The 22,618-nt window shown below is 41.0% G+C and overlaps 1 protein-coding gene across 2 annotated transcripts in view; it reads right to left on the bottom strand.

The window, feature by feature from the left end:
- Window positions 1-211: 211 nt before the first annotated feature.
- TLL2 (tolloid like 2) overlaps window positions 212-22,618 on the bottom strand; it is a 143,705-nt gene continuing 121,298 nt past the window's right edge. For both annotated transcript variants that reach the window (XM_040362262.1, XM_040362264.1), the window contains 11 exons: window positions 20,578-20,694; window positions 19,506-19,651; window positions 18,136-18,331; window positions 14,067-14,192; window positions 12,467-12,627; window positions 12,159-12,339; window positions 9,351-9,476; window positions 5,850-5,977; window positions 3,788-4,001; window positions 3,369-3,619; window positions 212-1,262 (listed from right to left, as the gene is read on the bottom strand). In XM_040362262.1, the coding sequence (XP_040218196.1) occupies window positions 1,128-1,262; window positions 3,369-3,619; window positions 3,788-4,001; window positions 5,850-5,977; window positions 9,351-9,476; window positions 12,159-12,339; window positions 12,467-12,627; window positions 14,067-14,192; window positions 18,136-18,331; window positions 19,506-19,651; window positions 20,578-20,694 (1,781 nt within the window). In that variant the 3' untranslated portion in view covers window positions 212-1,127. The remainder of the gene's footprint in view (window positions 1,263-3,368; window positions 3,620-3,787; window positions 4,002-5,849; window positions 5,978-9,350; window positions 9,477-12,158; window positions 12,340-12,466; window positions 12,628-14,066; window positions 14,193-18,135; window positions 18,332-19,505; window positions 19,652-20,577; window positions 20,695-22,618) is intronic.

Below are 22,618 nucleotides of genomic sequence, written 5' to 3'. Positions count from 1 at the left end.
ATAAGGCTCCTTTCACATTAGCGCATCTCCAAAGTCATGATTTTGACTTTATGCTCTACGGAGCAAAGTCCCACCAAAGTAGTGCTGGCACCTTTTCAAAGTTGCTGCCACTTTAGGTCACAGTGATTTAAAGGGGGCCATTTAAAAGAATGGTGTGCAATTTATCAGGCGACTGATGTCCAAAGTGGCATGAAAAAAAAAAAAATTAAATTTACACAAGTGTGAATAAACCCTTAGGGGTTGATTTACTAAAGGCAAATAGACTGATCTTTGCAAAGTACAGTTGCTCCAGAGCTTAGTAAATGAGGCAACCCTTCACCTTGCAAAACAGTACCCAATCGCGTGCAAAAAAAAGGATGGAAGTCAGCAGAGCTTTTGCTCATTTACCAAGTTCTGGAGCAACTGCTCTTGCAGAGTGAATCAACCCTTTAAATGTCATATTCTGAATGACTGTCTAATTGTTAGCTGGATATACCAAGTGTGCAAAATTGTCTGCAATAGGCAGTCCAGGGTGTATACTATGCGCCCGTCAGTACTCCAAGTCCCTCTTTTACCCTCAAACCATATAACACTGAAATTGGTTGCCATGGTGTGATCATGGAGCAAGACCAGAAAAGTAGTGGCTCTTTTGCTGGCCAAACACTTTATAAATCAGATTGTACAACCCTCTGTACAATGGAGGACAAACTTAAACAACCAATTCAATTTGTTTGGAATCAGACAGGCCCTTGCACTACACAGATCATATGGAGACAATCAGTTTGTATACAACGTGTAGTCAGCCTTGAACCCACATTTACTAAACCACCAGTTCAGAGCAGCAGGCATTTTACCCGACTACTGCATTATTCGTGTACAAGAACATGGTAAAGCCCTTTTGAACATTTCATTTCAGAGCAATGTAAACCGAGTTGGATAAGAAAATATTTGGTCCTTAGTACATTGGCACAAAACAGAAATAGGCTACAAAAATCTGAATCCTAAACCATAAAGATCTAACAGACTGCATTCATACTTTGACACAGAATCTTGCACAGCATTAATTTCAGTCTCTGTCTCTCAAACTGCCATAAAACATTGACAATTTAGATCCAAAAAAGGCTACTAAACATCAGCGCAGATATTGGTCATTTCCTCATGTGAAGTGCGTCCTGGAATTTGGTACTGGTATATCGAGCATGGAATCCTTTTTTATTGATGGTGTCATCAGTGTGGAAGCGAATCATGATTGAGTCCCCGGCAGAATAGATTTCTTCAGGAGGCTAAAAAATAAAAAATAAATAAAAGTACAGAAATCAACTAAAAAAAGTACAACAGCAAGAATAAAATACTATTCCTACAGCAAAATAATGCAGATAAACAATTTTAGGTATAAAGGGAAAAGTGGGTATATTGTCAATAAACCGGTACAAAAAAGTGGCCACTGCCCCCACATATGACTGGTCTTTGTAGCAAGGAGCACTGGAATGGCAAAGCATGTCAAACATGCTCAAACTTGCCAACCAGCCAGTGACCAACCGAACTGACCTGTCTAACAATGTGCATTAAGAACAGGAGTTTAGTTGCACACATAGTGCATACTGCCATAGTGCTCTGTGCTGGGTGTTCAGTGTGACCCTGTACCTTTGATGGGTGGCTCCTTCCAGGCTCACCTGTCCCCTACCTATCCATTATAAATGCATGTGCTGCCAAGATGGAGACTTTCAGTAGTTAGGGTCTGCAGGAAACAGGGTGCCTTGGCGGGGCCTGCAGCTTACGCATGTATTTGCAAATGTGTGCAACTAAACCTCTGTTCGTCACACATTGTTAGACAGGTCAATGCGGTTGGTCGCTGGCTGGTTGGCAAGTTTGAGCTTGGAAATCCCTTTATATTTGTTTGACATATTGGAAACTAATTTAAACAAACAAATCTGCACACGGATTTACTTTCTAAGCCACCTTAGAAGAAAAGCCTGTCCCTGCCAGCAACCTGCAGAGTGAGACCCTTGCTCTGTGGGTCCAACATAACCACACCCGAGTCAGACTCATGCTCGATGCCGATTGGAGCACTCAAGATTTGACTCTGCAGGGGTGTGAGAGATTGATGCTTTCCTGCACAGCACACTGGCAGGGGACAGACATGCTTTTGTTCTCTAGCTGTGGCTGCTCTTTAAAGAAAACTGACTTCAATATACATTTTTTTCCCTCTGTTCCAATATAAATCATGATTCTAGCTTATATCAGGATGGGATTCTCCATATGCCCCATTAGGGAAGAAGGAAGCATAGCCCACAGTGAAAAGCACAGCTGTTTCTATATAAAATGTAAAAGAAATGCTCTAAGAGTTTAAAATAATGTTTGCTTTAGAAAAGCATTGGCTTCCATGATCAAAGATGGCCGGCATATATTACCAGAGTCGGAGGTGACGTCAAACTGGGAGGTACCTGCCCAACGTGTTTCGTTATAGGAAAGGACATCATGATGTAAATTCCTATGACAAAAGGCATATGGGGGGGGGGGGGGGGAAATTGTACCTCTGGTTTGACATCACCAGATTTATTTTTTTATTTTTTTTAATGTAGGCTATCCTTCATAATGGGACATAGGAGTACCACATTTCGATATAAGCTGGAACCACCAATTATATTGGAACATAAGGAGAAAAAAAAAATCGATTGGAGTATACGGAAGCTATAACACCTTGGCTAGAGCTACACATGCTGGTTTTGACTCTTGTTGTTGCAAGGAGTCAAAACTCTCTGGTGAGTGTGGTGTGAAGTCTGTGTACCAGGTTTTATGGAGTGAGCACACCCTGTCCGTCTTGGTTTGGAGCACTATAGTGGAGTGGTACCGTCACCTGAATAGCACATTGATCTGATTTATGAGACCACGTGATATTGATAGGACTTATGATTGCACATATTTGTTTTTATGGAGAATTTAATTACAGTGTATAGGTAGCACTGTTACCCATAGGGTAGGTAGGGATTTTTTTCTGTGTTTTAGTTGTTTTTACACTGCATAACAGCAAACAGTTTTTGCTCATCACTTTATTTTACATTAACATAATCGCAGGTTAATATTTATTTACACACACAAAAAAAAAAAAAAAAAAAAAAAATCCCCATTTTATTAAGAAAAGTGAATTGTTTGTACTTTGTTTTGGATAAAGCAGAAATGTGTTAGACCCTCAGTAAGCTTGGCATTTCCCCACCACTTTCTGTCCCAACAGGAATAGAGGTCAAGTCACCCCAATAGGAACACAGCAATAAAAAAAAAAAAAGGAGAGCTTACCGGGGGTCTAACATTTGTGCTTTATTCTAAACAAAAATACATTTTTGTTAGAATGCCATTTGTTGTTGCGCTGGTGTAGCCCTCTAAAAACTTACCCCAGATCCACAATATCTTGCCAGCCTTGGAGCGGTACTGTCATATCCATCATAGATTTCTACATGGTCATAACCACAATCCGATTCTTCCTCCATTTCAAATGTTTCAAATATCAATTCCACACCATAGCCATCTTCTGCTACAATAACCCACTCACAGTTCAATTGTACTGGGTAATTGTTATCGCCATACTGGGCATGGGAATACAGATCCTTGGTCTGGATCTCCGCTTTTAAGCGTCCTCCACATTCTAAGAAAAAAAAAAAAAAAAAACACGTTAAAAAGGATTACAGTACAAATATATATATATATATATATATATATATATATATATATATATATATATATATATATATATATATATATAGAAGCTTTAGTAGTCAAAAGAATACAAAATCGGTAAAATATATTCATATACCTGTACTATATTTGGCCTGGAATCCTTTTCTCTGCACTGAAGCATCAGAATAAAAACGCAGAAACATATTGCTTGTTGATGCAATTACAGGCTCTGGTTTTGTGCTGCCGCAAAATCTCCCAAGAATGGGGAATTTGCTGGTTGGTCCATCGTACAGTTCAAGGTGATCATAGGCACATTCCTGGTGCAGTTCAATTTCAAAGTCATTGAAAACCTAAGAGTATAATCATGATCAGTATAATACACATCTTTATAAGCAAGGTGAGCTCAGACACTATTTGAGAATATCATGGTTTCCCATAAACCGCAAAAAAAAAAAAAAAAAAAGAAGAGGAAGAAACGGCCGCACTCCAAGATGAAGAATACAAGTCCTTTATTAATCCATCCAAGTGACACACCACAGGAAAAACGACAGTTAAGGCATCAAGGCAAACATGTTTAACACAGTATCATGTGCTTATTTATTGCTTAGGCAATGAATAAGCACACGATACAGTGTGAAAGATGTCTGCCTTGATGAAAGTATAAATCCTCTAGGTTTGGGATTTTTAAAGGCAATTTTTTTAAACAAAATTCTACATATGAAAAGTTGTATTAAATATATATACATACATAAAAGAGAAATATTCAACATACTTGATTCTCAAAGTACTTGCCTGCTAAGTTACGGCGGCGTAGCCTAAAGCGGGCGGGCGTAAGGGCGCCTAATTCAAATTTGTCTGAGGGGGCGTATTGTATGATAATGAGGCTTGACCCGACGTGATTGCTGGGCGCCTACATTTTCCAGTGTGCATTGCTGGTAAATCCGCCGCACGGGCCTATTGATTTCGACGTGGACGTAAACAACGTAAATCCCTATTCACGGACGACTTACGCAAACTACGTAAAATTTTCGAATTTCGAAGCGGGAACGGCGGCCATACTTTAACATTACTATTCCATCTATTAGATGGAATAACTTTAGGCCTGATAAAGCGTTACGTAAACGGCATATCTGTACTGCGTCGGCCGGGCGTACGTTCGTGAATAGGCGTATCTAGTGATTTACATATTCTACGCCGACCGCAATGGAAGCGCCACCTAGCGGCCAGCCTAAATATTGCACCCTAAGATAGGTTAAGTGTATCTCGGTTTGAGAATACACTTAACTTAGGTGGGCGTAGATTCCGAGTTAGGTCGGGGTATCTACTGATACGCCGACCCAACTACCTGAATCTAGCTATATGTGCGCTTTTCAGTCCGTTGCAGCGTGACGAATGTGCTATCTCCATTACGAATGCTAGTTTTACCAGAACGAGCACTCTCGTCTCATACTTGATTCTTGATTCTGAGCATGTGTGTTTTTCCCCCTCGGAAAAGCATACACACGAGCGGTTTTCGCAACGAGAAAAAGACTGACGGTAAACACCATGGGAAAAAAAATAGAGCAGGTTTTAATTTTTTTTTTCGGGCAGTTTTCTCGTCGGGAAAACCGATATGGAGCATTCACATGACTAAATCTAAATTCACATGACAATCTAAAAAAATGGCAGTTTTCTCGTCGGGAAAACCGGTCGTGTGTACGAGGCATAAAACTTGAGGCTAAAATGGACAATACCAATGACTCAATTTTTGAGATCACAATGGATTTTCCCCCTCTACACTTGTTTAAAGAAAGGCAAGACATAGAGGGTTATTTACAAAAGGCAAATCCACTTTGCAATTTTAAGTGCACTTTGCACTTGTAGTGCACTGAAGGTGCACTTGGAAGTGCAGTCGCTGTAAATCTGAGGGGTAGATCGGAAATGAGCGGAAGCTCTGCTGATTTTTTTTATCCAATCATGTGCAAGCTAAAAAGCAGTTTTTTTCTTTTCCTTGCATGTCCCCCTCAGATCTACAGTGACTGCACTTCCAGTACTTTTTTTATTTTTATGATGCATAACCTTTTAAAAGAACTATAAGAAAATAGACACAATGACATTCACATCTTAAATCATAAGCCATCATGTACAGTGTAGGCCAAAGTGCAATACCTTTAAATATTTAGCATTCCTATCTCTCATATTCATGGAAGGACACTTACTAGTTTGACTCTATGACCAGCAGTAGTGGATATGCCCCATGTGCACTCCTTGCGGCTTGGATACTTCTCAGGATAACTTGGGCTTGAAATGGTTCCCTCAGCATTCACAAGTCTGTGTTCACAGCCAGCTAGGGATAAGCACTGTGTTAGCAAAATGCAATGATTTAAACAATGCATTGGCTTTTTTGCATTCATATACTTGGAACTTAAGTTATGTAAAATATTCCATAGTAACACACGACCTGCACAAATTGTAATAAATGTTGGCATATTAATAAGCATCTACCCACATCAGTTTCTGCATAAAGCACATTAGCCCTTAAATATAGGAACAAATATGCAATACATTGCCGCTTCTTGGATTTGATGGCTACATTGGGGTCTTTTCTTTTAGTTTTGCCTGGTGATCCTTCCAGTAACACACTTCTTGTCCTAGGGTGACAACGCTTGCTATACTATATCTATGGAGAAGCAGCATCACTTAAGTCCCCCTCTCATCATAACATAGGGGAGGTGTTCTGTAGACCACAGAGAACCAATAACACTGCTGGTATATTTAACAACCGTAAAGGAAGCAAGTTGGAAAAGTTCATTGTTAAGGTGCACACACACATTTAAGTTCTTTATGGGACAGGGCTAATGAAAATGGTAAAAAAAAAAAAAAAAAAAAAAAAAAAACACACACACCTCAAATTTAGTGCCGCCAATTCCATTAGTGGCATTGAACAAAACAAATCCAACCAAATCAGTTAGCAATAAGAGAATATTTTCTGGAAGGTAAACATGCCCTGTAGTATATTCATTTAGCTTGAACCAGTTTTAAAATGTTTGTTAGGGCTGATTTTTTTTCTTCACTTTAATGCTTTTCTTGCCTTAAGGTAAACCTTTTGAGCGTAGCTCCCGCTCACCAGATCCCCCATTTTTGGTTTCTACTCATTTCCATAGTTCTGATTCTATCCTGGTTTTCTCTAGCCCTACAATATCAAACATTGATACATTTTCCAGATACCTTATTTTAATAAGGACTAAAAAAGTAAAAAATTTAAGTTTTCTATTAAAATGAATGAAAGGTTTTAGTTTATTGGTCTTTTTAGATGCACTTTGTGCCACAAAGTTTATCATCCCAGTACACCAAGACAGCGTATTTCTTTGGATTATGTTTGATTTGGGTTCTTGCTTTTCTGTTTGACCTTGTTTCTGTGGGTTTCCCCGGCAAGCCAAAAACAAACATTCTATAGAGTGTCTGAGACTATGGTGGGGCCAATGTGCTATAAGCAGGAGCATGGGCTGATGTGAACATTTATTTACAGTAGAACTATAGGATTTTGGAGTAAGGCCTTTTTCACACTACTGCGACTTCAAAGTCGCGTGATTTTTGCGGTCACGATTTTAGGGAATGCCTGTGTAACTTGCATCAAAGTCAGACCAAAGTAGTGCAGGGACTACTTTGAAGTCATACAAATATGAATGGTTGTCATTGGAAATCATGGGGTACAACTTGTCATGCGACTTTGCAGTCCCAAGTCGCAGGACAAGTCATACAAGTGGGGGCCTAAGGTAGGGTTACAGTCCCTTCTGCATCTGTGTCCCAATGTAGAGCTTACTTACTTCCTGTCTCATAGCCAAAACGGAAGCGAGAGGAAATCCCTACAAATGAAGGGAATTCCTTGGGGACCCTCAGGTCACCATAACTAGTGTCCCCATTGGAAGATTTCCTCTATTACTTTTCTGGGGACAACCCAAAATTTGGGATTTTCTTTTACTTTCAACGATAATGGTAAACAGGACAAATGGATGGAGGCACAGACAGCAGTACAAACTGACAAGCGTTCCAATCCCTCTCCACTATTCAAAAAAAAACATTTTTGTTGCCTTTAGTTATACTTTAGTCTGTTGTGTTGATAATATTTTATTAAAATGCATTTAATTTTATTGAAATTCTGTGCAAAATAAAACATATGCAGTTCATCTCTGCAATACATGCACATGTTCCCATGTTTTGTCTTTTTTTTTAATAAAACTTTGAAAGTACCTTAAAGTACTTGTTGACCTTGCTAATAATCCATTAAGTGCCCAAGTTCCTGCAAGATCAATACTGTGCTGCAGTGAAATCCCGACCAGTGTTGTCAGCCCCAAGTTCCGACTACAGAACACCTCCCCTGCTCATCGTCTAATATAAGGGGGACAATCTAAAGTCCAGCAGTGGAGGACTACAGCAGTGCTGTGAACACTGCTTGGCATTTCAGAAAAGCAGAGGCAGCTTTGTCAGCTCACCGAATTTGACAGAACCGGTATCTTTATGCATTAGCAGGGCTTTAAGGGATAAACCTTGTGAGAATGTACATTCTATTGCTGAAAATTGACTGCATATATTTGTTTTAAAGTTTTGGCTAGGCATACAGTGTTAACCCTCTGTCATACAAGGTGTTACAGAAAAGTTAAGGATTAAGAGACAAGTGTCAAAAGCACGATATGACACATTGGCCAGAGATTTGCCAGAATTAAATATTGGGAAACAAATAAGTATGAAACCATTACCCGAGGATCGAACAGGCCATTGGAAAATAGGTACTTGGCTGCAAAAGGTTCCACCACGTTCCTATCTTGTGGACGTTGAAGGAACTCTGCCACTCACAAATCCACTCGTTTGTGGTGATGGAGCAGCCTGAATCTCAGTCTCTCGTTGATCGATCAGACTCACCCAGTGTCACAAGGACATGACAGTGAGGCATGTACAGAGGCAATGCCTCATACCAATGGCAATGACAGTTCTGGGCAAGCAAGTATACCCGACAGCTGTCAAGCGCAGAGCATGCCAGTATGTCATGAGGAGCCCAGTAACTTCAGAGAAGGCAAAAAAGAAATCCCTGCACAAGGGCCAGTCTTCACTCGTAGTGGTAGATTTTCAAAACCACCTATGAGACTTAACCTATAGAATGTGTTATTGCTGTGTCTCTTGAATTTCACAATGTTAATTTATTAACACTAAAAGAAGTAGATGTTATAGATGATATTTCTTCTTTAAATGCAACTTTATGGTGCATCTCTGTTGTACCTCTTCCCGTGTGCCGTTTCCTGTTCCTGCTGGGTTATTCAGTAAACATGGCTTCTGTACAGTAATGGCTTGTGCGGTCTCATTACAGATATTGCATCAAACATACAGTACATTTTAGGTAAATTAGAGGCCTAATTTTGCACGGAGAACATCAATGTGTATACATTTAAAGGAAACCTGTCAAAACAAATGCATAGCCTGCCAATCCTAGCCTCCTTTACAAAACAATAGTTGCCCAACTAATACTTTGAGTGTCACTTACCCAGAACAAGCATACAGCAAGTGATATCGAAACGACCGATTTACATACTTTCTTGGTCAGGGACTCAAAAGTACTAAGGCCATTGAACAGCATAACAGTAAGGCAGATAGACATTTTCAGAAGAGAGGATTGTTATAGTAGCCCTCATATTTCTGTTATGAGAGTTTTAATTTAGTGACCTTACCTTCTTTACAGTCATGTCCGTTGTCATGAAGCGTGTAGCCATTTTTGCACTGGCACATATAGCTGCCAAATGTGTTGATACACTCATGCTGACAGCCTCCATTGTCTTTGGAACACTCATCTTTATCTGTAAAAAAGAAGCAGATCCAACTTTGGAAAGTTGCCATACAATGGTGGCACACAGACTTGAAAACAGTTTACATACTGGTTGATTTGTTGGTTGTTGCATTTGTACTCCGCAGTATCCAGTTAAGACACAGATGTAACTGCTATATACTGTATTCAGATCCACCAGTGCGAGAACATTTGGAAAGACATTTTTCACCATAAGTAAAAGCTGGACAATAACTAAATGGCTTCATGTCAGTTAACAGAGGTACCCTCTTTGACCTGTGAAGGTAGGGCTGCTCGTAAAAGCAGATCTTTCACACAGAACGATTGAAGTCATGTTACTTTTGCCAATGTTCCTAAAAACTAGCATATAGTTGACATTCAGCACACAGGCACAGTTAAAGGTGTGCTCTTTCTTCAAAGGGGTTAGTGTTATGACAAATCACTTGAGTCTCAGACTCTTGATGTTATCACTTGCTTGTTAACCCCTATACTGGCTATTACAGTCAAGGAATTAACAAGTGGCTATGTATGAATGACCTATGGCGAAAGCACCCGGTTTAAAAATAGTTGATAGAAAACTCCTTAAAATGCTTTAAAAATGTAGCACCCACAAAACAGGTTGTTTTCTGTGCCAGTGGTTCAAAGGTTACCATTTTAACCAAGATCATGCCAATCACATAAATAACCATCTATACACATATGCAAATAAGGCAGGACCCAGCCAAGTTTTGGTCCGTGTGTACTCCTCAGTTTTCAACAGAAGCCGATTTAAAAAAAAAAGATGCATTTACATTGTGTGTGGATGTGATGATCTGGAGTCGTCATCGTCCGTCCCCGTCCCCCACCCCCGTCCTCCCCAATTACCCAAACTCTAAATTGCCAATACACTAAAGCAAAGATCTATCTTTCTAAACAAAGGGACAGTTTACGGTCCTTCAGACTTTAGGGGAGCTGTATTAGGGCCATCGAGAGAAGAAAATAACCAGGTGTCCAGTGGGAGTAAACAATACCATATCTCTGGTGTCAGCGTGAAGACTTGTGCCCCATCACTGGTGTCAATGAAACAAATTGTGGTCTTTTTGATGGTATCAGTTGGAGGAATAATGCCCCTTTGTTGGCATCAGGAACCAGAATGATGTCCCATCATTGGTGTCGGCAACAAGAATGACACCACATGGTTGGAATCAGTGGATGAAATAGTGCCCCAAGGGCCAGATAAAGGCAAAGGGCCACATCCGGCCCTAGGGCTGCAGTTTGGAGACCTCTGCACTAAAGGACACACACTTGGGACTAAACAAATAGTCTAAGACAGGGGTAGGCAACCTGAAAGAGGTGGAGATCTACCTGAACAACATGGGAAAAGTCAAAGATTGGGCACAGTGTTGCCTCCTCACACCCGATTTAAACCTCCAATTGCTGTATTGCTGTGTCGCAACTGTATGCACTGCACAGCAATGATGGATTTAAATCAGGTGGTGAGGAGGCACCATATCGCCCCCTCACCACCTATCAAAAACTCTGATCACTTTTTAGGAGGCTGCACCTGCAAATGAGCCCTTAGTTACATTCAGCAGTGGAACCCTTAGGGCTCGGTCACACGTAAAGTTTAGGGGGTGTAAAACCCTGTGGTTGAGTTCTGGTTTTACCGCCTCCAATCCCTACCTCCATTGGTATACACATGCCACAGCAGAAATTAAGCTCCCTGTTGCTTTTGGTGGGTGCAACCACCTGCAAATCACAACCCATTCATGTAAATGGGGCCACTCTGCAAGCGCCCCGCAACTGCCTGCTTATATAGGGTTGAAGGTGTTAAAGCAACACAATGATGAAATAATGCCCAGTGTATTGCTTCACACTGAACTTAAGATCTCTTCTTTCCTGCTGCTGTCACCACTCTGGAGCCTGCAAGCTGGGATAAGAGGTATAGTGCAGTTGGCATCACTTCGCAGGAGCCAGCAATACAAAGGCAGGTATCTGCATATGTGGCTCTTGCTTCCTACTACAGCTCCAACTTTACAATTAGTCCCTCTGCATTGCACTCTGATGTTTGGAATGGGTCAGCAAGCCCAGACTGCAATCTACCAGTCACCTGTCTGAGATCTACTGGTAGCTTGCGATCTACAGGCTGCTGACCCACGGTCTAAGATTCCACCATTTTTACAAACGTCATGGATGGAAAAATCTCCTTTGCTAGGCTATTGTATTCTGTCAGAATATCCAAGCAGTGCCTTCAACCAATATCAACTGAATAATTGACTGCTGTTGAGCCAGCAAGGTCACCTACTGTTACAATTTCAGTGATTCAGAGGAACTAGCTGAAACTGTAGGGTCCATTTAGGGACTGGGAAACCCCTTATATAGTCCATTCATAACTACGATCACATAGCTAGACAGAACACTGAATCACAAGCTAGCTTTCCAAAGATCTCTACTATAGTACTATAGATATCCAAGCCATTCCTTGTAGTCTCTGTTCCCACTCATAATGTGGGCATTTCCAGTCCTCTTGGAGAGATCAAAAAAGTTGAGGATTGTCAAAAGGAGTACTATAACCTCTTCGAGACTAACCAAATATTTTTGTTGTACGTGCACATTTATTAGAATGCATGCAGTGGCTATATCAGCAGACTGATTTTAGTGGCCACGTCTTTCAGTGTAAATGATTAGAATTCCAATATTTAATTATTTTCCTTACCAGAAAAAAAGTTTACTTTAAATCCTTTTTTGGACACGGTGTTATCAGATTTAAATTCCAGCCTTATACCATTGCCTTGTGATGTAATGACATCTGGTTTTTCAGAGCCACAATATCTTCCATGTAGCTTTGACTCTGAAGTTAGACCACTGCGAATTTCCACATAGTCATACTTGCAAACCTAGAGAAATCATCACGTGGAGGTTATTTGTTTTGCACCATTTGAGCATTGGAAATTGTGGGTAAAATGCAGAAATCATAAACTGTAATATGAGAGAACAAATCATCTTTTCATGTGTTGTACTTACATCATTGCCCTCAATGTCAAAGACTTCAAACTGCAGTGATATCCTGTACTGTGCTGGAGCTACCACTTGCCATACACAGTTTTTGTTCATAGGATATTCATTTGGCCAGCCAGGACTTGTTATTGTCCCATCTAGTTTTGTTATGAAACCTCCACAGGCAACTAAAAAAAGAAAACCATGAAGGTTGACAAAAGAAGAAGAAGGCCTCACACCATTAACTCAAGTTTTAAAAGAATAAGTTCTCCCCCCACCACCCCAAAAAAAAATGTTGTTGGGGTCCTGTAACAGCATTGCAACGCAGCTTAGCAGGCTGTTAGGACTTATCATTTTCCCATCGACAGAACACTGAATAGACGATGCAGCCTAGCGTGCGAGGTGCCGCACGGCTGCATTTGTTTTAGATTGTAACAGCGAGTGTGGAGGCCAGGGCATTTGTACCATGTTACACTCTGAATAGCAGTGTGACATGTTACAAAAGGTGAACTAATCCTTTAACCGTTGTTACATTCCATTGTTACCCAATTTTGCTGGACATGCTACTACTACATATTAAGAACAGATATCTTAAATGGTTTGCCAGCATGTTCATACATAGTATTAAGCAGTTAAAAAAATTAAATAACATAAAAAGGCACCTTAACGTCACACTGATAAAACTAGCTAGACAAAGCAGCAACAGAGGATGGTAACTGTAAAATATTCTTACCAATAAAAAGATTTGCTGTTAAAAACTGTCCTGGCTGCCTCTAAAGCCTTGTACACACTGCCATGAGAGCTTTGGGCCTGGGAAAACCAGCCGTGCGTATGCTCCATCGCAGTTTTCCCGACAGGAAAGCTGCCAGAAAAAGAAAATGGCAGTTTTTCTATGGGAAACACTGCGATGGAGCATACACATGGCCGGGATTCCCGACCAAAGCTTCTCATGGCAGTTTTCCTGTCGGGAAACCAGGTCGTGTGTAGGGGGAAAAGTTACCAAGCAGGTTCTCGGTTTTCCCGGTGGTAATAAGTCCGCCGGGAAACCTGTATGTGTGTACGAGGCTTTAGTCCAGGCTAACGGTGTCTAACACAAGTTAGGCTAGTAAGAAATATGCATAGAACACATCTTCCCAAAGGCATTGGGGTCTTTTTTTAGGCTAGGTTCACGATGCTGCTATACAAATTTTGATCTGACTTTCAGTGAGATTATGTAGTGCAACTTGGATGCAACATTAATGTTTATACAAAAGTATATACATCCTTTGGGCTTAAAACCGCACTGGAATTGCACCAAAGTAGTACAAGGGTCTTTTCCTAAATTGCTTCATGCTGGGTCGCATTGCTGTGAACAGACACCACTAAAAACAATGCAATTTCCCTTGTCATCATGGGACTGACTCAAGCCACATCTGAAATTGCACTAGTGTGAAGCAGGCCTTAACGACACAAAAAAAAAGAAAAAAAGAAAAGAAAAAATTGTCATCCGTGTTCTTTTGAGCAAAACTAAAGGGATAGATCAACGTAATACTACATATTACTAGATGTTCTTCCAAATATCTTGAAGAATGTCTATAAAGCCTTGTTTTAATGTATTACAGCTTTGATTTTACACCAATATACTCACCCTCACAGTTTTTCTTGTCTGGCGTCAGCTCATAGCCTGGATCACAGACACATTTGTAACTTCCCAGAGTATTAACACAACGCTGAGCACATCCTCCATTATCAGGCCTTGCACATTCATCCATCTCTTTTCAAAAATAAAAAGATCAGCAATGCTAAATCAGGTAATGGAGTATTTACCAACAAGAAAATCACTGGTGTACATTTTAGAGGCTGAGCAGCAATATGAAAGTAATTAATTCTCCCATTAACATCAAACACAAGCTCTTACGTTTCCAACTTTTGATGACCCCGAGATACCTCCCCAAGAGCCACCAGACACAAAAAAGGTACAACTCAACATCAAAAGCAAGAATAAAAATTACATTCCTGTAATAAAATGTAAGAAAGGATGCTGCCCAATAAAGTGATCACTGATCATCTAAGCTAGAAGGCATGAATATGCTCCTAGTACTTTACACACGCCAAGACCCACGAGAGGATCTCAGCGACAAACTGTAGGCCCTTGTGTGCCAACTTACACGCCCTTACTGGGTGCATGATGGTGTTATATGTGGGATGTTTCTGCCTTTAACTGATGCCAAGATACACTGGTAAATGATTGTTCTCATCTATTGTAATGAGAATGTTACTTGGATCTACCTTGACTGTATTCTTAAAGGGGTTGTAAAGGTTTGTCTTTTATTTTCTAAATTGGTTGCTTTAAGCTAGTGCATTGTTGGTTCACTTACCTTTTCCTTCCATTTGCCTTCTAAATGTTTTTTTTCTTTGTCTGAATTTCTCACTTCCTGTTTCTCCACAATAAGCTTTCCACCATCATCTGAGCGGTGAAAAGTCATTTAGAACAGCTTATTGAGGAGGAACAGGAAGTGAGAAATTCAGACAAAGAAAACAAAGAAAAAAAAACATTTAGAAGGGAAATTGAAGGAAAAGGTAAGTGAACCAACAATGCACTAGCTTAAAGGAACCAATTTAGAAAATAAAAAACAAACCTTTACAACCCCTTTAAGTGGTCTCCATATAACCTTTGAAAAGAATAAAGACTTAAAAAAAATGTATTAAATTAAAATGATTGTAAAGTCAGATTTTTTTATCTTGATGCATTATATGCATTAAGATAAAAAGACTTGTGTGTGCAGCAACCCCCCTAACACTTACCTGAGCCCCCTCTAGATTTAGCAATGTTGCACGAGACACTCAGCTTGCCGGGACTTCCCTCATTGGCTGAGACAGCAGCACGGCGCCATTGTCTTCCACTGCTGTCAAAGTCAGTCAAGCAATGTCTGAATGGACACAGGAAGCTGTGGCTTGGCTCACGTGCCCCCATAGCAAGCTGCTTGCTGTGCAGGCACTCAACAGGAAGGAGGGGCCAGGAGCACCAAAGAAGAGCCCGAGAAGAGGATCTTGGCTGCTCTGTGCAAAACCATTACACAGGGTAGGCAAGTATAGACATGTTTGTTATTTTATGGAAAAAAACACGAGACTTTACAATCAAGTTAAACGTTTCAAATGCAAAATTACTACAATGCATTATCTGCATCATACGGGGATTATACATAGGACTAGACAAATCCATGTTGGATGGAAGCGCATACTACATATTAAAAAAGGAGACTGACTGGCTTCTGAATGCTGCAATGATCTGTCCTGCCATAATTAAACATTTAGAAACCAGAATGACATTTATAGCAAAAACACGATTATATATCCTGCATACATTTATATGTACATGTATATTTTACATGTACTGTATATTTTTATAACTGTGCAATGTTCAATATACAAGTGACCCACTAACATCCACTAACACAATTCTCAGCAATCAAGTATTGTTTGTCTTGAAAACATCTAGGCCTCATGCACACTGCAAATCAAAGAAGCTGCTCCTACAGGCATTTGAGCTTTTACTTTTCTCTGCCTGTTAAAGTGGTTATACGTCATCGCCACATGCGCACTAAAAAAACTGAAGCAATGGCACCTATGTGCCGCTGCTTCAGTCCAGGTACCATTACCAGCAGCTCCCATGCGCATGCACGGGAGTGACATCCCAGCTCCGGCCAATCACAGTGCCGGAGCCGCGATACCCAGAAGTAACCCCCGGGAGAGATGGTGCCGCCGGGGGGGGGCAAGGACCACTGCAGGGGCTTCGATCCAAGGTAAGTAATTCATACTGAGCTAGTATGCTAGGCATACCAACTCATTATGCCTTTGTCTTGCAGGTTTTTCTTTTTTTTTTTTTATTGGGTTTGCAACCACTTTAACTCCCCTGCATGTTAGCCCATGTGTGCATGCACACTAGAGGCGGTTTCAACCCTTTGGGTTTTTTTCTGCCTGTAAACTCCTGAAAATGCCTATAGTATGCATGGACACAGGCTAATGGAGGGGAGTTAACAGGCAGAGAAAAGTAAGGCTCCATGCACACTGGGTAAAACACCACCAGTTCCCTTGGCAAGAAGCCCACTGCTCATATAGGGCCAGATTCTCAAAAGAGTTACGCCGGTGTATCTACAGATACACTGGCGTAATTCGAAAATCCCCCCGGCGTATCATTGTTTTGTATTCACAAAACAAGATACGCCGGAATTGGGCTCGGATTCCGACTGGTGTAAGTCACTTACACCGTCGGATCCTAAATGCAATACAATGCTGACCGCTAGGTGGCGTTTACGTTCAGGTCTCATTTGACTATGCAAATGAGCCTGATACGCCGATTCCCGAACGAATTTGCGTTGCGTACTCGTCGTTTCCGTAAGCGTAAGGTTACCCCTGCTATATGAGGGGTAACCTTACGCCAGTCCGCCGTATGCCATGTTAAGTATGGCGTCGGGTCCGCATCGTCTTTTTCCGTCGGTTACGTCGTTTTCCTAAGTCGTTCTTGAATACGACTTTACGTCAATGACGCTCACGTCGGCGTCATTGACGTTTTCCGTCGTGAGCTGGAGCATGCGCACTGGGCTATTTTTCAGCCCGGCGCATGCGCAGTTCGATCGTCGCGGGGGCGCGCTTAATTTGAATACAAGCCGCCCCCTTTAAATTACGCAGCCATACGCCGGGCCATTTACACTACGCCGCCGCAAATTACGGAGCAAGTGCTTCGCGAATACGGCACTTGCTCCAGTAAGTTGCGGTGGCGTAGTGTAAATGACTTGCACTACGCCTACGCCGTTTCTTAGAGAATCTGGCCCATAGAGTGTTTTTGCACATAGTTTAGATGAGTTTAGTGTTTTCTGCCATAAAGCTCCAATCAGAAATGCAAACCAGAAGGGTTTTTCCTGCCTCTAAACGCGGAGCTCAAAATATGCCTCCAATTGCCCTTATGTGCATGGACAACATTGAGCTGCTTCTAGAGGCAAAATACAACTCCTGTAGAAGGAGCGATTTTTAAGCCAGTGTGCATAGACTTATAAAGCACAAAACAGCTCAAACACCGGTAAGAGCAGCTTCTTTGAGCTGCAGTGTGCATGGGGCCATAACCTTTATCTTACCGACTTTTCCAAGAAAGCAAAAAAGTACCAGTTACACTTTACCGGTAACGGATTTTCTAGGAAGTCTTCTTTTCTAGGAAGTCTTCCAGGACAGCAGGCCTACTTAGGTGTGCCGTCCTGGAAGATGACTGGAGAAATATTCTTAAAGGCCCACTTGTATGAAAAGCAGAATAAACTGACCTCTTGAGTAAAGCAACAACTAAAATCTTTTGAAATAACTCAGGTCCCCTTTTCAGACAAAGTAAAAATACAGCGAATTATATCTCCAAAATATACAAGCATTAGGAAAAAGGGTATAAACATGATTTTTGAAATGTTGCAACAAACTTCTAGGAAAATTAGAAAAATAAATAAATTAATAATCATATACCAGTATCCTTAAACCAGGTAAGATACCAAATAAATTGGTTTTATCTAGTATCACTCTGTATAGACAGGTACAAATGGCCTGAAAGTTATCTGTACATGGTGGTATACATATTTATTATCCAAGTGTGCTAAAAATATATGTGCAGATGTACACGTACGAAAAAAATAAATGTCAAAATAAAGCAACAATGATGGACATTGGTGCAACACAATTACCTTTGAAAAAGTTGGCAGAAAATCCAGCTTTATTGATAGAAGTGTCAGAGTAAAATTTTATCCACAGAGTATTTGAGGTAGATTTAATATCATCAGGCTTCTCATAGCCACAAAATTGTCCAATCAACGGACTATCTTCAGAAGGGCCATCACGTATTTGGAGGTGATCATACAGACAATTATCATGTGGTTCAAACTGCAGAGCATAAAAATGGTTTGATGCTTAACATTATCAATTAAGCCTAAACAGCGGTTATGTTTTTTTTTTCTTCTTTTTTTTAAGCTTGAATAGAGTCTGGGAAATTTACAACATTTGCAGGTTCTTTCCTCCCCTCATTGTAGAGATTACCCTACACTTCTGGTCCTGGAGACAAAAATGTCCCCAAACACAGGGACATTTCAACTTTTAAACAAAATTCCCCATTGGAAGACATCACTCTAATCTCCTGTTCTTGTGACAATCGTAAAACATATAATAATTTTCATGCATTTTATTACACCCCCCATTGACAGAGGTACATACTCTACACTAACCAGACTTGCAAATTGGGGGCCACTACCATTGTAGCCATTTCCGGTTTTAAGTTAACCATGACTACTTCCCATGATTTCTTTAGTAACACCTCCATCTTTTTGCCCATGTTATCAAATGTGAGGTCAGTTGACTTAACACATTGCAAAAGGGCTGTATACAACTTTGGAACTTTGTTACACACACACACACACACACACACACACACAGGGTCCTCGTTAAAGGGGAACCTCCTCTTCAAGCTTTTGTGTGTGCCGGTTCACACAAAAAGTGAACCTTCGCTTTTCGGAAACCCCCCCCCCCCTCCTCCGGTGTCACATTTGGCACCTTTAAAAGGGGGGTGCAGACTTCTGGGAAACACACTGGTCCCAGAAAACAGGATCAGCGAGGCTCGCAGCACGACTCGCACATGTGCAGTAGGGACACTTCACTTCCCGATTCCCTCCCCAAGGATGGTGGCAGGTGAAGCCCAGAGCCGAGCGATTACTTGGCTTTGGCTATTGACATCGTGGGCACCCTGGACAGGCAAGTGTCCATTTATTAAAAGTCAGCCGCTGCTGTATTTGTAGCTGCTGGCGTTTAATATTTTTTAGGCGGACCTCCGCTCTAAGTGTTATATGTGGTTTTTAAGGGCAAATGGACAATTGTATTAAGAGGCCCCTAGTTTCATGCATGACCCCAAGGTTAAAGCAGATGGCCCAAGAGATCCGAACTCAAAATTTTTCCAGAATGCTGGAAATTGTACAGCAGGATGAAACCACAACAGCTTGTATTTCATCATTAACAATATATCAGAACTTCCAGTAGATAAAAATAGCTGTCCCAAAAAGTAGCTTACCTCAAAAGTTTGGAAGGCAAGACCAACTACATATCCTTCAGAGACCGAAATCGTCCAAACGCAGTGTTTATCTGGCCGATAATCATCCGGATAGTTAGGAGACTGTATCTGACCCATGTCCTTTTTTAAACTGCCTCCACATTTAGCTGAAATAGTTGCAAGTTAGAACACATGACCAAAAATATTGCAAAATACAATAGCATTTACTACAGCGATGACTGCCAATTACAAACGCACAATGAGAAAATGATGTTGGGCCAATATATATAAAAAAAATTCCCCACTATTAAAATTAGTGATGGGACAAACTGTGACCGAATCCCTCATCTTTACCAGCATATTTTTTTTTTTACTTCCCTACCCAAATATGGCCAAAACTTCCAGGTATAGAGGAACATGTGACCATGCTGGGCCAATCAAAAAAACACAAGGAGTCTACAGTGCTCTGTAGGCAATACTGGCAACCCAAAATGTACACAGGACTTGCCTTCACTCTTAATGGACAAATAGAGTAGCAGGGGAGCGAAGGAAGGATGTTCTGCCAGAAAGGGGTAAATTAAAGTGAACTTACGGCTTTGCAATTCCAAAGCAAGAAAAACCCTTCCATGAGCCTCCAAAGCCATCCAGCAAAGACTTCAAGTCAGAAATTCTATGGTGCTAAAGTCAAGGGAATAAGCACACGCGGCTCCATACGGGGTTAGTAGGAATGTAGTTCATAGAGTAACTCGGTCTCCTTTCCGTATCACATTCAAAACTGGTTTGAGTGTTCTCGAGCAAGTGTGGAAACATTTTCAGCACTTTTAATTTTTTTAGCACACTCAAATTTGTGTGCAATGAACAGCAAAACAGATATTCCAGGATCACAAGATTAAAACAAAATTCAGTCATTGCAGTACAGTATTGACTGAATGGAAATGTAATTATTTGCAGGTAGGCTGTGCTCTGTGGATGCATCCTAACGTTTTATTTTACATCCTAATCATCCCCTTGTGTTCAGTAGGCACAACACTGAGCTCAGGAAAGTTTGTTCATTTCAGTACGCAGAGCACAAACACATTGAACTGGCACCTACCTTCATAAAATGCCAGGAACCCTTTACCAAGGATATTACTGCTACTTCGAAATTCAATCCATAACCTACTGTCAGTTGATATTAACGGCTCTGGAATATGATCCCCACATAATCTGCCTAGATTAAAAGAAAGGGTTAGTACAACAAATGTGATAGTTGAAATACTGGATCTTTATACATCCAACAGTACAACCCTCACATTTTTGTAAATAGATAGCTTTTCATGTGAGAACACTGTAGAAATTACACTTTGCTACAATGTAAAGTAGTGTGAACAGATTTCACCTCAAACGTGAACACACCCCTAAGTGAAATTTCCAAATTGGGCCCAAAGTGTCAATAATCTGTGTGGTCACCATTTTTTTCCAGCACTCCCTTAACCCTCTTGGGCATGGAGTTCAGAGCTTCACAGGATGCCACTGAAGTCCTCTTCCACTCCTCAATGACGACATCATGGAACTGGTGGATGTTAGAGACCTTGCGCTTCTCCAGCTTCCGTTTAAGGATGCCCAACAGATGCTTAATGGGGTTTAGGTTTGGAGACATGCTTGGCCAGTCCATCACCTTTACCCTCAGCTTCTTTAGCAAGGCAGTGGTCCTCTTGGAGGGGTGTTTGGGGTCATTGTTGGAATACTGCCCTGCGGCCCAGTCTCCGAAGGTAGTGGATCATGCTCTGCTTCAGTAGCTCACAGTACATGTTGGCATTCATGGTTCCCTTAAACTGTGGCTCCCCAGTGCTGGCAGAACTCATGCAGCCCCAGACCATGACCCTCCCACGACCATGCTTTTCTGTAGGCAAGACACTTGTCTTTGTACTCCTCACCTGGTTGCTACCAACACACACTTGACACCATCTGAACCAAACAAGTGTATCTCAGACCACAGGACATGGTTCCAGTAATCCCTAGTCTGCCTGTCTTCAAACGGTTTGCAAGCTTTCTTGAGCATCATCTTTAGAAGAGGCTTCCTTCTAGGACGACAGCCATGCAGACCAATTTGATGCAGTGTGCGGCGTATGGTCTGAGCACTGACAAGATGACCCCTTTAACCTCTGCAGCAATGCTGGCAGCACTCCTGCATCTATTTCAAAAAGACAACCTCTGGAGATCCTCAGAGTTCTTTGCCATGAGGTGCCACATTAAACTTCCAGTGACCAGTAAGAGAGTGAGAGCCATAACGCCAAAATGTAACACCTGCTCCCCAGTCACACCTGAGACCTTGTAACACTAATGGGTCACATGAGACAAGGGAGTTAAAAAAAATGGCTAAATGGGCACAATGTGGACATTTACACTTAGGGGTGTACTCACTTTTTTTGCCAGCGGTTTTTGACATTAGAGGGTGTGTGTTGAGTTACAGTAAAACCTTGGATTGTGAGCATAATTTGTTCCAGAAACATGCTTGTAATCCAAAGAACTTGTATATTAAAGCAAATTTCCCCATGAGAAATAGAAACTGAAAAAGATTCATCCCACAACCATTTATTCACAAGTCCTTTCGTTTAACCACTTGCCTACCAGGCACTACCTGCCGTCATATGATGTTGTCCCAGAACAAGAGTCGCACCGCTTCACCGTCATTTGACGGTGGGCAGGCGGCAAGCAGTTATATATCAGACAGGAGGCTCATATCTTATGCATTATCTTCCTTTAATAATGCGCACAGCAGAAATACAACTTTTAGTGAATTTCAATAATAAAATAACTTTTTATAAACAAACTACAAGTCCCAGCAGTCCTCTGGGTATGCCGGCCAATCACACGGCAGATCAGGTAGTATATAAGGGACTGTCTCTTTAAACACCTCCTCTTTCTTTCTGCTCACAGCATGAAATCAGATGAGTATTTTATTCTCAGATATATTTGTCTTGTGATTTGAGAAAGATTCTTTTCATATTGTTATGGGACTTCGTTTGGGACTTATTCCCATTATAGTTCCCAGTGTATTACTATTTGTATAATATCATTTGTATAATATTCTGTTTGCAGATTATAACATGTCTTAATTTATAGTGTGATTGTACCAGGTAATGTTACATGCT

Source organism: Rana temporaria, chromosome 8 (assembly GCF_905171775.1).
Source record: "Rana temporaria chromosome 8, aRanTem1.1, whole genome shotgun sequence".
Lineage (NCBI taxonomy): Eukaryota > Metazoa > Chordata > Amphibia > Anura > Ranidae > Rana > Rana temporaria.
The sequence above is the reverse complement of the archived record's forward strand: the minus strand, read 5'-3'. Positions and strand labels throughout refer to the sequence as shown.